This window comes from Geotrypetes seraphini, chromosome 6, assembly GCF_902459505.1.
Source record: "Geotrypetes seraphini chromosome 6, aGeoSer1.1, whole genome shotgun sequence".
Lineage (NCBI taxonomy): Eukaryota > Metazoa > Chordata > Amphibia > Gymnophiona > Dermophiidae > Geotrypetes > Geotrypetes seraphini.
In genome coordinates, this window is record NC_047089.1 from 233,663,096 (window position 1) to 233,678,924 (window position 15,829).

The following is a 15,829-nucleotide window of genomic DNA, read 5'->3' on the forward strand; positions in this document are numbered from 1 at the left end:
GAGAGAGAACCACTATAAAATTGTAAATGAATTGTACTACGAATATAAACCACAAAAGAGGAATACCGGGTATATTTTGAGAAGCCAAGATTCCAGAAGATATTTATCACACGGAAAAATCAGACAAGATAATCATACGAGACTAGGACCCATTATATTGCCCAAAGGCTACGAGGATCACAACTGTGAGAGGGCAAAGCATCGGAAAAACCATTGCCATCCAGATAACTCGAAATTGGAAGAACTACGATAGTTTAAAATTCCCCTTTATGGTGGGCAACTCTGTGCTCTAGTTATAGATGTGAAAGAATAAATGCCGATAGTTTGGGGCACAGTAATTCATTTAGATTGGTTTGGGGTCCATTGACATCTTACATCTCTTCAGGAGTCAGTTTTTGTTTGTTTTCATGCACATCCAGGGAAGGGGGGAGAGGGGGGATTATTCTTAATTTTGTTCTTTGGGTATTTACACTTGGAGTGGGTGGGTGGATGGGAAGATATAATTATAGTGGTACCTCAGTTTATGAGTGCACCGGTTTGCGAGTGTTTTGCAAGACGAGGAAAACATTTGCAAAATCGGTGTCTCGGAAACCGAGCATGGCTTGATTTACGAGCACCCCCCCCCCTGCGATCTGGCACCCCCCTACCTCGAACCGGCACCCCCCCCCCGCCACGATCCGACCCCTCCCCCCGACACGATTGGGCACCCCCCCCGACACGATTGGGCACCCTCCCGACATGATCCGACATCCCCCCTGACACAATTGGGCATCCCCCCGCCGCTTCTTACCCTCATCTGGGCTCTTGAAGATCTGCCTACTCGTCTGCTGGGCCTTGAGCATCTGAGCATGCTCAAGGCCTGCGAGTTCACATTCTGAACGTGAACGTGAACTCGGCCCAGCAGACGAGTAGGCAGATCTTCAAGAGCCCAGATGAGGGTAAGAAGCGGCGGTGGGGTGCCCAATTGTGTCGGGGGGATGTCGGATCGTGTCGGGGGGGGGTCGGATCGTGTCGGGGGGGGTGCCCAATCGTGGCGGGGGGGTTGGATCGTGGCGGGGGAGGGTGCCGGTTCGAGGCAGGGGGGGTGCCGGATCGCAGGGGGGGTGCCTGATCGCAGGGGGGGGCCTTCGAGGGGAGCAATGCCGGTTTTCGGGGGGGGGGAATGCATCAAAGCGAGTTTCATTATTTCCTATGGGGAAACTCGCTTTGATAAAGGAGCATTTTGGATTACGAGCATGCTCCTGGAACGGATTATGCTCGTAATCCAAGGTACCACTGTAATTGGATTAGAGTAAGGTTTTTGCGATAGTCTATGCTTTTGAGTTTTATTGAATAATCATTGGGTGGGAAAAAATGGTTGGTTATGAATACGTGTAAGCTGAATGTGTTTTTATTGTATTATTATATGTTACATTTTATGTATTGCGCTATTGAAGTTTGGAAAATAAATAAAAAAATTTTAAAAAAAGAAAAAACAGTTCTAATATAGACTTTTGAAAACCCACTGCTTATTCCTTGGATAAGTAGCATAAAATCTGTTTTACTTTCTGGGATCTTGCCAGGTACTTGTGACCTGGATTGGCCACTGTTGGAAACAGGAAACTGAGCTTGACGGACCTTTAGTCTGTCCCAGTATGGTAACACTTATATTGTAGATGATAATTCATGAATTAAAAATGATACAAATGACTTTACATTTCACCTGAGCGAGCGTCCCGGATGGGAATCACCCCACACCATAATTGTCCAAAATGTGCTCAAGCACATGCTCTGGACTTGCCCCCATATTCTGCAGTTCTGGCATATACTTGGACAATATACTACATCTATCTGGGGCAGGCGATGGTCTCCTATGCCAATAGCACTGTTTGGATATTATACCATAGCAACGCCAAAACCTAAAGGGATGACAGCCTTTGTGACAAGAGTGTTGCTTCTGGGAAAGAAAGCTATATTGACTAACTGGTTGTCCCGGGACCAGCCCTCTTATACTCAATGGAGATCCTTGATGTACATGCCTCTTTGGAGAGGAGACAGGTTGGGGATCTGGACCGCGATCCGGGTCGCTGCTTCTGTCAGACTTGGGAACATTTTTGGATGGACCTTACTCCCCATGCTTGAAGTAGATTATTGAATTTGTGAAGCTGATCACATGATTCCTGAGATGTTACTAGACTCTATTTATAAATGCGGGGTGGGGGGAGGGGAGTAGGGTGGGGAATGGTTTGTGCACTTGTGAGAGATGTCGATGGACACTTCTGTATAATTTTGCTTGCACTATGTTGGAAATTTAATAAAAAACATTTAAACTTAAAAATGATGCAAATGTATTACAGAATTGCAAATAAATAAAAATATTATGTTGCAACATTGTGACTAAATACACTTCTCCCTCCGTATTCACTGTGATAGGGGATTAACAGAACCGCAAATACAGAAAAATTGCAAATAACTTTTTCATATGTAACTTGGTGTTTTCTATTAAAAACTATCGTGAATATGGTGAAACCGTGAACAACATGGAGGGAGACCTGGCCTGTTCCTGAAGGAGAGGCAAAACATGGTGAAGAAAGTGCTGGGAATCAGCGATTTTCTCTGTAAACGCTTGGAATCAGCGATTTCTCTATGCAAGCTGATGTAATTTGGGGGAAGGAGCCAGCAAGCTAAAAACCGTGAGTAATCGAAACCGCGATTGCTGAACCCACGAATACGGAGGGAGAAGTGTACAGGAAAAATGGATTACCGAAAAAAACTTGATGACAAACCAAGTAAACACCAAAATAGTGTCACATTAAAGTCTAACTAATCCAATGGAAGTAACCTATAAAAAAATAAAAAAACAAAAGGGCCAATAAGGGGGAGGGGAAGGGGAAACAAAAATGGAAATCATGAAAAACAAAGAATCCACAAAAAGGAAAATCCAAAATTAAATGGTGCAGATTATGTAAATCAGCTACATAAAGAAAAAAATGAAAGTAGGAATAGGATGAGAAAACAGATGTGTAAAACAGCATTTTTAACAACTGCGGGCACAAAAAATACACACCAAAACCATGTGTGCTTATAAAAGTAAAGCCATAAAAAGCAAATACACAATATTGGAAATGTGCAAATTGGTATAACCATAAAGATTTGGATAAACCGTGGAGTCTTTTTATTAAGGCATGCTAACTGATTTAGCGCCCACAGAATATAATGGATGCCATAGCATTTAGCACGTGCTAAATAAAAGGACCCCTATATAAAGTTTGTCAACTAACTGAAGCAGTACATGGAGAATTTTTTTTTTTGTACAGCGTAGTGGTTAAAGCTACAGCCTCAGCACCCTGAGGTTGTGGGTTCAAACCCACACTGCTCCTTGTGAACCCTGGCAAGTCACTCAATGCCCCTATTGCCCCCAAGTGCATTAGATAGATTGTGAGCCTGCCAGGACAGAAAAATGCTCGAGTACCTGAATAAATGAATGTAAACCATTCTGAGCTCACCTGAGAGAACGGTATAGAAAATTAATCAAATAAATAACCTTAAAGTTGAGTTGTGCTGTATCACAATGGTAAACTTTAAAAACTTATACCCATGAGAAGACTGCATGCCGCTAAAGGTAACATAAGCGTGATAAAGCAAAAAGAATAGTGAAATCGCAATACTGTGGAAAAACTTTAAAGCCAGAAACTATATAAAACTATGTCACACAAAATCATGTCACCAAATGACAAACGTATGCAAAAAAAAGTCCATGAGGAGTCATAAGACTTAAATGTGGGAGAACGATGGCATGAAAAGCGACATCATCAAAAGCGAACCATCAAAAAGTAGATAAAAAGTGCAATAAACCTACTCGTAAGAAAAATGCTAATAAAACTGAAAGTAAAAATGTGTATTAAAGACGATTCTTAAAGGGCATATATGTGGCACAAAAATATATAAATATATGGAAATATAATTATGAAATTGAAAGCCACAGTAACAAGATATGGGCAAAAAATGCATTTTGAACAGGTAAACAGAAAACAACTTCGTGCATCATTCACCGTGTATACTTTATGGAAACACCGTGGCTCCTCTCATCCAGCTCTTCTCCAAAGCATGGTCTATTTCTCGCAAAACCCTCAACAGAATACTTCTAAATCTCCCTTCCACAATAAAATCTTCAATACAAACGTGTTTTCCACTCCATGCTCACCTTTCTAGGTGTAAAAACTTGGAATGACCTTACTGAAACGACCAGAACAGAACCTAACCACGCCATATTCCAGAAGAAACTGAAAGCTCATTTATTTGACACTTAATCACCTGTATCCTCTCCTTCCCCCCTTCACCCCTCTCCCTCCCCTCCCTCCTTCCCTCCTCTTCTCTTCTCCCTCCCCTTTCCTCCCCCATCCTACCCCTCTCTATAAGTCACCTTGAGCCTATCTAGGTATGAGCGATGCAGAAATAGAAGATTAGATTAGAAATAAAACACTATTATCTAAACAGACTGTCTAATGTGGCACAGTGGTTAATGCTACAGCCTCAGCACTCTGAGGTTGTGTGTTCAAACCCACGCTGCTCCTTGTGACCCTGGGCAAGTCACTTAATCCCCTCATTGCCCCAGGTACGTTAGATAGATTGTGAGCCCGCTGGGACAGAGAGGGAAAACTGCTTGAGTACCTGAATAAATGCATGTAAACTGTTCTGAGCTCCCTTGGGAGAACAGTATAAAAAAATAAAATAATGTGTATTGAATAATCCAGATAAAAAGAGTAGGGTGGACAGAAGGAAGGGAAAGGGATGAAAGAAAGGAAACGGGTTATGAATAAGGGATAAGGGATGCAGGCTGTAAGGGGGGAGGGAAAGAGGGGGTAGGGTGAAAAAAGGGGGCAAAAACTGCAAAAATCTGAAGGAGAAAACCAACGAATAAGAGCCCACAGCACGAAAACAGACCTAACAACAAAATCACAGCAACTGCCCTCTGTTCTGCTATTATCCTTTTTCCTTTTTATTGACTTCCCACTCCACTGCACATCCTGCTCAGCCAGAACCACTGATCTGAGACCAAAAGCCTTCACAGGTACTGTTCCATTGCATGAGTATCTTAAATCACAGCATAGGGTACTACACAAAATTCTGCAGTGCTGTTTAAACCACGTGCCCAAGTTCACATCCACAGCAAACGCAGAGAAGGCCAAAAGCATTTTTAATTAGGATGTCTCCTTTAATCTTGTAGGACAACTTTGGATGGGATAAAAAAATACCCCTAAGAAAATAAAATCACCTTTCAGTAACTTAAAGATACAGTACAATCTGGTTTCAATGCAACTGACAGAACTAACACCACAAAATGGAAAGAGTGTGAGTGTGTGTGTGAGTGAGTGTGTGAGAGTGAGAGTGTGTGTGAGAGAGTGTGTGTGAGTGAGTGTGTGAGAGTGAGAGTGTGTGTGAGTGAGTGAGTGTGTGAGAGTGAGAGTGTGTGTGAGTGTGTGAGAGTGAGAGTGAGTGTGTGAGAGTGAGAGTGTGTGTGAGTGTGAGTGAGTGTGTGTGTGTGTGTGTGATACACATACACTCACATCTTTGATTCTATATTTTAATTTGTATATACGGAATATCTATAGATGTACAGTACTCCCCCAAAATTTGCAGGGGTTCTGTTCCAGGAACTTTCACCTGTCAAAAAGCAGGGGAGGCAGGAGAGGGCAGCTGGAGCGCCGGCGGGTGAAGAAAATCACTCGCAGTCTGCTCCGTCCATCTCTTCCTGTAGTAAAGTCGGGCTACACCAATCAGTAGCTGCTTTGACATGCAACTTCTGATTGGTGTAGCCCGACTTTACCACAGGAAGAGGCGGTCGGAGCAGAACGCAAATGATTGAGTCCGCGAACCGTGAATTCGCAGGGGAACACTTTACATACACACATATATTACATGTGTATATACAAATAATTAAAATATAGAATCAAAGAAAGAATGATTTTACATATAAATACTTCTACTGTACATGGATAGTATTTCATATTCTGATTTCTCCAAAGCTCGAAACACCTTCAGACACAATATGCCTAGCCTCTCAAACAAAATACTAGTCAATGTGTGGAAGGACAGATAGTGGGCTGGAACTAATTTAATGGCTCAGTGACCTCACAGTAGAGAAACAGCCGGAGCCTAATAGAGGTCTTTGTCTACATTTCCACCCTGACTGGCAACCACAGCAGTCAAGAGTCGGGCAGGAGAAACAGGTGGAACCTATTAGACTTGTCACAGAGTCTGAAAAATTGATTCTGGAGTTGAAGTGAATAGATTGAACTTGACAGCGTTATCCTAAAGAGTCAAAAGCAAAATTCTAGTGCTTAATTTGGAATCCCTTGATGGTTCATTAGTTCTCCAGATGGCAGTTGATATTTCTACATATTAATGTATGTATGTATGTATAGATTTTTTTTTTTTTTTTTTTTTTTGCTGTAACTTGCATACATTTCCACAGTGTTCTGTGACAAGCATTAGAGAGAAAATACAGTTGTAAAATTAAGATTATATTTTCAAAGATTAAGGGCTCCTTTTACGAAGGTGCGCTAGCGTTTATAGCGCACGCAGCGGATTAGCGTGCACTAGCCGAAAAACTACCGCCTGCTCAAGAGGAGGCGGTAGCGGCTAGAGCGCGCTATTCCGCGTGTTAAGGCCCTAACGCGCCTTCATAAAAGGAGCCTTAAGTGTTTAGATTTCAAAAAGAAAGTATGGACTGCTCAGCTAATTAGACAGTCCAAATGGGTGATATGTAAGAAAGAACAGTGGCGGCTTCATGACAAAGCAAGTCGAATCATCCTGCTAGTTTCTTGGTTCTACAGCGCCCTCTGTTGGTTTTATTCACATCACAGGCTGCCCTTTCATCTTGTTCAAATGGGTTTAGTTTCTTTCAAACCAAACAAATCTAGAAATATAAGTGTTGATTATTACCAGCGCCCCCTGATTTTGTAAGGCAGTTCAGGGCAAATTCTGCAACACTTTTTTAAAATATTCCGTTGTACGTCCGCAAAGGTGGAAAATTAGGAAGGGGTTAGTTCAAACCTGCAAGAGCTAGAGGAAACAGATTTCAGCTTGTTTTGGGGTTTTTTTTTACTTTTTGTTTGGTCTTTTTATTTTGCTTTAATTTTCTTTGCTCTGGTCCCTTCCAGTTTGTCTCCTCTCAAGCCTCTCCTTGATGGGCAGCAAAAAGGGAACTTAAACCCTAGCTTTCTTATGTGTAACACAGCAAAATTACCTGGACATAGGCTAATGCCAGAGCAAACTAATCTCAGTAACACTCTATTAAAGACTATAGATCTCAAGTGCTCACAGCTATTGGCCAATTGAACTTAAATGCGAGCTACCATCGGTCCAGGGAGTCTCTTGTTGAGTACTACTTACTTTCTTTCTAATTTTTAATCTTATTATTTTATATTTTTTTATCTATTATTCCTCAAATATGAATAAATACATAAATATGAATAAATACATAAATAAATGCCTAAGGGCTTTTACCCAACTGGCTTGAAAATATATGTGCCACTATCAGGGCAATAGTATTTGTTTAGAACAGTGTTCTTCAACCACCGGTCCATAGTGCGATCGATGCGGTGTTATCTTCGAGCCAGCTCCCTCTTCCTAACTGATTCAGTGCACAAAGCCACGGGCAGTGGCTCCTACGGGCGTCCTGCGCGTGAATCGGAAGCCTTCTCTCCGACGTTGCAACATCGAAGGGAAGGCTTCCAGATGAGGCACGGGACGTGCAAGGTGCAATTCGTACTATTATGGGGGCGGGGTCTGGGGTGGAGATTGGGTAGAGATGGGCGGGGTCTGGCCCACGACTTAGCCCAGTGTTCTTCAACCGCCGGTCCACAGACCGATGCCGGTCCACAGACCGATGCCGGTCCACAGAATAATTCTTTTATTTCTGCCGGTCCATAGGTGTAAAAAGGTTGAAAAACACTGGTATAGAATACTTAGCTCGGGTGCGATTTTCTACCTGGCCTCAAGACAAATGACGGAAGATCTCCGTTTCGCTCTCACACTGTAAAGAGAGCTTCTTCAGGGCATGGATGTTGTGCGTTGACAAATACTGCTGATACTACCCCAGCGCATTCTCGCCATTACAAGGAACTTTCTGCAAGTAGTACTCAACAAGAGACTCCCTGGACTGATGGTAGCTCGCATTTAAGCTAGCAGCCTAGACGAGTTCAATTGGCCTATAGCTGTGAGCACTTGAGATTCATAGTCTTTAATAGAGTGTTACTGAGATTAGTTTGCTCTGGCATTAGCCTATGTCCAGGTAATTTTGGTGTGTTAAAGCAAAGGGAAGTCATGGTGGCATGGCCAGATCCTGCTCTGGTGTGGATGGTGACCTGGGAAGAAACTTTTGTAACAGGGGGCATCAAACATACGGCCACAGGCCATTTCTAGCTTACTGCCCCATCCAACATTCCCGTATAACTGCACATTTGTTTCTTACACCGGGGGCTCCCAACCCCCTCCTGGAGGACCACCAGGCCAGTCGTGTTTGTGGGATAACATGGGGCAGATTTGCAGGCCTGTCACCTCCATTATATGCAAATCTCTCTCATGCATATTCATTAGGGATATCCCAAAAACCCGACTGGCCTGGTGGTCCTCCAGGAAAGGGCTAGGAACCACTGTCTTACACAATACATAGTAGATGATGATGACGGCAGATAAAGACCCGAATGGTCCATCCAGTCTGCCCAACCTGATTCAATTTAAATTTTTTTTTTTTTTAATTTTTTTTTTAAAATTTTACATAAGAATAGGTTGGGCCAAACTGTTTTCATTGTGGACACTATATCCTCTACCCCCCACCTCCACCCCCACTGCTGCATCCTACCAGGCTCAAGTCAGTAACAGTAGTAAAATACTTCTACTCCAAATGCAGATACTTGGAGCCTCTACTTTAGAGGTCAACAAAAAACTGATGGTTTTGCTTCCAGTCAATCCAAAGCCAAAACCAAAAATGTGGTTGCCCCCGTCCCCTCAGCAGAAATGTGTACCAGTGGGCCTACCTTAACACACCCTGGTGGTCTAGTAGCCTCTTTGGGGCAGGAAAGAACTCCACTCTTTCCTACCCAGAGTCGCTATCATGGTAGTGCCAAGACTGCCCTGGGAGGTCCCAGCAGCCATATTGAGATTAGCATCGGCAAAAGCAAGAGCAATCTCAATATGGCTGCTGGGACCTCCCGCAGCAGTCTTGCAAGCCTGCCAAAGGAAGTCTTACCAGCCATTTTAAAGCAGCAGTGACACTGGGTAGGAAAGAGAGGGATTCTTTCCTGCCGAGTCTGGTTTCGGTGCAGAGTCCAAAACCAAAATGTGGGCGGCCTCTACTCTACAGCTGCTGCCATATCCCGCTTCATCAAAAAACAGAAATTTGACTCAGATGGGAAGGGTATGTCTGTATTCTAAGGACAGAGATTCAAAGGCCCTGAAGTTGGCAATGAAGTATGTTTTACTGCTGCTTTAGGCCTGATGGGATAAGCCTCACTGGTGACAGCAGAAGGCAGAGGAGGAGAACTGGGAGGGAAGGGAGAGATAGATGCTGAACCATGGTGGAGTAGAGAAGAAAGGAAAGATGATGACCATAGGAGGGAAGGAGTATGCAAGAGAGAAAAAGGAGGAGATAAGAGTGGACAAGTATTTTGAATCTGAGAAGAAAAAAAACATGAGAAGTTGGAACGCAGATGAGGAACAGGCACAAAAATGGTTGATTCTGAAGGAAATAATCCAGGGGACGCGCCAAGGGGTCTAGGAAGAAGATATGTTAAAAAAGCAGGGAAAGGCTGAGAGGAAACACCTTTAAGGCCCTTCAGTTCCCCTACCCTGTGTGAGGTACAGCAGGCACCTAATGTGCATAAAGTACAAAGGTGAGTAAAAATAGGCCCATTTTACCTTTCCCCTCTTACCTGTGTTAAACTTAACAATGGCCCAGGACCACCAAAATTTTAGATTAATCATCTAAACATTTACATAGGAGCCACAAATGACTTTAATAAGGAATGCCTGGATATTTGAGAGGCTGATTTTTGTTGTTGTTGTTAGGTGCCATCGGCTCATGCTAGAGTCCTAGCGACTTGATGAATTGCAGATCTAAAAAGAAATCAGCTTAGAAAAGAGATGGAAGAGGGGAGTCTACAAAATCCTGAGTGGAGTAGAACGGGTACAAGTGGAGCGATTTTTCACTCCATCGAAAATTACAAAGACTAGGGGGGGGACATTCGAAGTTACAAGGAAATACTCTTAAAACCAATAGGAGGAAATATTTTTAAACTCAAAGAATAGTTAAGCTCTGGAACGCGTTGCCAGAGGATGTGATAAAAGCGGATAGCGCAGCTGGTTTTAAGAAACGTTTGGACAAGTTCTTGGAGGAAAAGTCTATAGTCTGTTATTGAGAGAGACATGGGGGAAGCCACTGCTTACCCTGGATCAGTAGCATGGAACCTTGCTACTCTTTGGATTGGCCACTGTGAAAACGGGCTACCATTGGTCTGACCCAGTAAGGCTACTTATGTTCTAATTGGTTTTGTGCTAGTCCAGAAAGGTCCTCCAGCATCATCCCCATGGTTGTTTTCAACATATCCAGCCCTCTTCACCTGGTTCTTTCAATCTTCACAAACATGATGTTCTTCTCCAATGATCTTTCTCTTCTCACAGTGTGAACAAATATGACAGTCGTGACTTCATCATTTGGGCTTCGAGTGACATAGCCAGTTTGATCTCTTCCAGAATCAATTTGTTTGTTCTTCTCACAGTCCACGGCACGCATAAAATCCTTCTCCAACACCAAAGCTCAAATGAGTCAATCTTCTTTCTGTCTTGTTTCCGTATTGTCCAGCTTTCACATCCGTAAATGACCACTGAGAAAATGAGTGCATGGACAAGTCTGATCTTCATTTGGAATGTTACCTCCTTGCCTTTGAATACTTTGTCGAGAGTCTTCATTGATGAGCAACCAAGTGTTATTCTACGGAGTATTTCCTACCTGCTAGTTGCTTCTTTGTTTATAAAAGAGTAGAGGAGATTGAAATCCTTTACAACTTGATTTTTACCCTGTAAATTATCCTCTTCCAACTCCATTTCCCCAGCCATTGTAGTTATACTGACCCCCCTATGCCCAATTATCCAGATCTAAAATCAGTCAGTTAGCTTACTTACATCAGCTGTTTTTGCTATTGCAACCTGACATTAAAATGAGTTTGAAACCTCTGGTCTATAGCGTCTTCCTTCTTCAGCCCTCATGGGAATGGAAGCTCTCCAACACTGGAGAGTTGCCACTTTGCTTATGATGGTAGTAGTAGGGTTACCAGATTTCCTCTTAAAAGGGGACTTGGCCCTGCCCCACTCTGCCCCCAGCCCCGCCCTGTTCCACCCCCAACCGAACCTTGTATTTCCCTCCCCAAGCTCTGGCCGTGTCTAGAGGGCCTCCATGCATGCGTGAACATTGATGCAATGACATCATGCCCATGCATATGATGTCATCACGCTGACATTCACGCATGTGCAGAGGCCCTCCAGAAGCTGCTCTGAGTTCAGGGCCTTCCAAAATCCGGACAAACTGCCAACAAATATCCTCCTACTTGGGGCCCTGACACCAATAACGCTTCACGAAATTCATTCCTACCAGAACACCTGGCCTTGGTCACACATGCAGAACACAGATAGACCTTATGCAGGACCGCAAACTAAAAAGTTCTAATATACACAAACGATGCCAAACACTGCCTTTGGCGACCCGGAAGCATTTTCTCTGCAGAGAGAAAGCTTCCGAGTTGCTGAAGGTAGTGTTCACCGATGCTGACGATGGCTGAAGAGTTACAAAAGCACCGGGTGAGCAAGCACAGGATCCCGCGGGGAAGGGGGGAGGGAGGCAGACTCCAGATAGGTGCACAGTGGCGGGGGACTGGAGAGGCAACAGGACTCTGGATATGTGCGCATCGGGGGAGAGGACTACTGATAAGTGTGTGTGGGGAGTGCGATGACTCTGGATAGGTTGAGCTGCTTTAGGGTTAACTAGATGTCCGGTTTCCCCGGACAAAAGTTGTTAAATTGAAACACTGCCTGGAGTTAAGAACATAAGAATAGCCTTACTGGGTCAGACCAATGGTCCATCAAGCCCAGTAGCCTGTTCTCATGGCGGCCAATCCAGGTCACTAGTACCTTGCTAAAACCCAAAGAGTAGATAATTAATCATGTATGATCAATTTATCAATTCTAATGTCATTCACAACTTCAAATAAAGGCCAAAATGGCATCTAATATAACGAATCTAAATCAAGTTATTTATTAAAGATATCATAAATATTCAAATTTATAATAAGAATAAAATCATAATCCTTATTGAGTACTCAAAGAAAAATATGGTGGACATATCATAAATTATACAGACTTCAATCTTGAGAACCTCTGATATATCCAGGTTCCAGTCTTATATGTTGTTATAATCATTTATGTCCACCACCCACTGCCAGAATAGATTTTATTTATTTACTATGAATTGCATTTAATGTCCTATAATTATTATAATCATTCGATTTATTAATTTTACTATTATAAATGCTAATCTTCCGCATACTTATGTTCAGTTCCCCTGGTTCCCCTGCACTAACCATTAGGCTACTGTTCCTCCTTAACCTGACAAGACTTACATAGGGTTTTCCAATACAGCAGAGTATTCCCGGAGTTGCCAGCTGAGGTTGATTTACAGTCCCAGAGAGAAAGGCATTGCCACAGCATGCCTACATGTACAGTAAATTGTATGTTAACGTTAATTTCAATAACAAATGCATAACTGTGGGCCAGTCTGATCAATATCTATCTATTAGTATGTCACAAACTTTTTAAGCTGCTGGCACACTAATCTCGGGGCTGCGACTGGAGGGCACCCGGAAATGCGCAGACATTGACGCGATGAGATCACACGTGTGCGTGATGTCCTCCAGCCATGGCCCTGAGCTGCTGGTGGGGTGGTGCAGCAGAAGGAGAAGAGGCGCCAGCGAGGAGGAGAGGCTCAGGCGCTGGCTAGCTGACTACAGGACATGCCTCTCGCCACGAGTCAGCCAGCGCCAGAGCCCAGCTTCGCCGGTTTTATCTTCAAAATTTCAATTTCAATCTTAATCCAGCAATGGTGAAAGAAGAGTCACGTGCTGGATTAGATCGGACCTCTATCGTTATGTCACATGTTCAAAATGGAAAGATCATTAGCTGTACAAAATGGAAATTATAAGACCTTTACTAAAATATGGGGGCCATTGACATCTTTTTGTGATGATTAAACATCAGTTTTTCTATTGAAATATACACCATGAATAATAGAGAGGGGGAAGGGTTCTTATTATATTGTGTATATTAATAATAATAATGGGGAGGGGGGGGGGGTTATGGGTTTATATATATATAAAATTGTTGTTTTTCTTGATGGATTTACAAGTGATGTTTTCAAGACTATGTATGGTTCTATTTTGTACACTTGTTGAAAGATTAAAAATGAATAAAGATTAATTAAAAAAAAAAAAAAGATCGGACCTCTATCCTGATGCAGGAGACGAAACATGGGCCATGTCAGCAGTGGTCCGATGGAATGGCTCTTATGCAAGATAAGTGCTTTTTCTCCATTCTTAAGTTTTGAGTGGTTCTCATTGAATACAAGTGAAATTTTGAAGATATCAACAATGAAGATATGACTAGTGAAGACAGGCAACCAATGATGATATGGGTGGCTATTAGCAATTCTACTGAATGCCGTGCATAGACCAGTACAGAGGATCTCCAGATGTCTAACATCATGCTGTTACTTGAATGAATCATTTATTAACGTGCCTGGTAGTGATCTGGAGTATTAATATATGCTGGTCATCAGTGCCACAGGTGGAGTTTAGTCGGTGGCTTTCCTTCAGTTCCCCTGGATCCAAAGCAGCCCCCCCTTAGAAATTAGCAAAAGACTAGTAAACTAGACCCTAGGCATAGACCAAGTGAATAGACTTCAATCTTCTAAGTGGAAAGAGCTGACTATTAGAATGCAATAGAAAACCACATCGTATCAAATAAATTTAATAACCAGACCTTAAACACCCAAGGCACTACTTTGTTAATTTTTTCGTGTCCTTACTGGGGTGACGTGTTCATCATCGGTCTTGGTAAAGTGACGTGTGCAAGTTAATTTTAAAGTGCTTATAGTGCTGTAAAGGGAAGGCATAGCCCCTGATTAAATCAAGAGTGAAACGGTTAGGAAACCATCAGAGGCATAAAGATAAGTGCCTTCCCTTTACAGCACTATAAGCACTTTATAATTTTATAGAGCCCTATAAAAATTAACTTGCACACGTCAGTTTCCCAAGACTGATGATGAACACATCACCCCAGTAAGGACACGACAACCCAGTAAGGACACGAAAAAATTAACAAAGTAGTGCCTTGGGTGTTTGAGGTCTGGTAATTAAAATTTACTTGATATGAGTTTGTTCTCTATTGCATTCAAGTTAGTTTATCGAACATCTCTGTATTTTTCCATTTTCAATCGAAGAGCTAAATATTAAACACCCAGCCTCCAAACTTGGCTATCTTCTTACTAGAAACGTATGCTTCTCTCAAAAGGATAATGCGAACAGCCAGCTGGTACATGATAGGGAACAAACAGATCATCAAATCAGTCATGGATCAATTGATCACTCAACAAATTCACTAACCCGTTTATTTTTCCTTCACAGAAGATGTGCTCTGCTTAATCACTAGCATATTTTTTTTTAAAAAAAGGGCCCCTTACCCATCAAGAAGATCCATGGTCGAAGATGTCACTTCGCTGAACAGAACAATTTTCCCCAGCTTTTTTGTTTGCAAGTTTTCCCGATATGCCTCTAGGCTGAAGTGCGCTGATGAAAAGCCTTCTTGCTGCGTGATAAGTGGCATAAGAGATGGCGTTATCTCTGCTCCCGGATGGTACGATGCCACAACTCTGAGGGCTGCCTTACTGGATTTAACTATTCCTTCTGTGCCCACATTTTCCCATAACCAACTGAGGAACGAAACACAAATTGTCTGTATTTAAAAGGGAAACAAGAAAAGTAAATTAGACAAGGCTATAGCATGTTCAGAGACAATAATAATAATAATAATAACAGTTTATATACTGCAATACTGTTAAGTTCTATGCGGTTTACAGAAGATTAGTGGGGTACAAGTTGAGTTGATGTACAAGTTGAGTTAACTTAAGGGATGTGGGAACAATGGGGAGAAAGGGCAAGAGAGGGGAAGGAGGGAAGTGGGTCAGCTGTCTAGGTATTTCAGGAATAGGTGAGTTTTGAGGTGTTTCCTGAATACCTCATAAGTGGTGGGCAATAGGAGTTGTTCTAGGTCTTTACCCCATAGAGCAGCCTGATGTGAGAGAAGATGCTCATGGTGTTTTTTTAGTTTGCATCCTCTAACCGGGGGAGAAACGAAGTGCGAGTGGGAGCTTCTCTTGGGTTCTATTTTTTTTTATTTACTTTAATATTTTTTTTTCCAATTGATCGACCCCCATTTCTGTTTTAGCAAGTACTAAAATTAAAAACATACACCAACACAAAACTACATGCACCAAAACACAGTAGCACATGCTCTTTCATATTACTGCATACTAAGGGCTCCTTTTACGAAGGCGCGTTAGCGGTTTAACGCACGTAATAGCGCGCGCTAAACCGCCGGCCGCGCTAGCTGCCTCTTGAGCAGGCGGTAGTTTTTCGGCAAGCGCGGGAGTTAGCGCGTGATGATAAGTCGCGCACGTTAAACCCGCTAACACGCCTTCGTAAAAGGAGCCCCTAGGGGTTCTTTTACTAAGGCGCGCTAACCG

General features: G+C 42.7%; 1 protein-coding gene across 5 annotated transcripts in view; it reads right to left on the reverse strand.

Annotated features, from left to right (window-relative positions):
• Positions 1-15,829, reverse strand: part of HLCS (holocarboxylase synthetase) — a 181,780-nt gene that overhangs the window by 109,638 nt on the left and 56,313 nt on the right. For all 5 annotated transcript variants that reach the window (XM_033949818.1, XM_033949817.1, XM_033949819.1 and 2 more), the window contains exon 6: positions 14,768-15,039. In XM_033949818.1, coding sequence (XP_033805709.1) covers positions 14,768-15,039 — 272 coding nt within the window. The remainder of the gene's footprint in view (positions 1-14,767; positions 15,040-15,829) is intronic.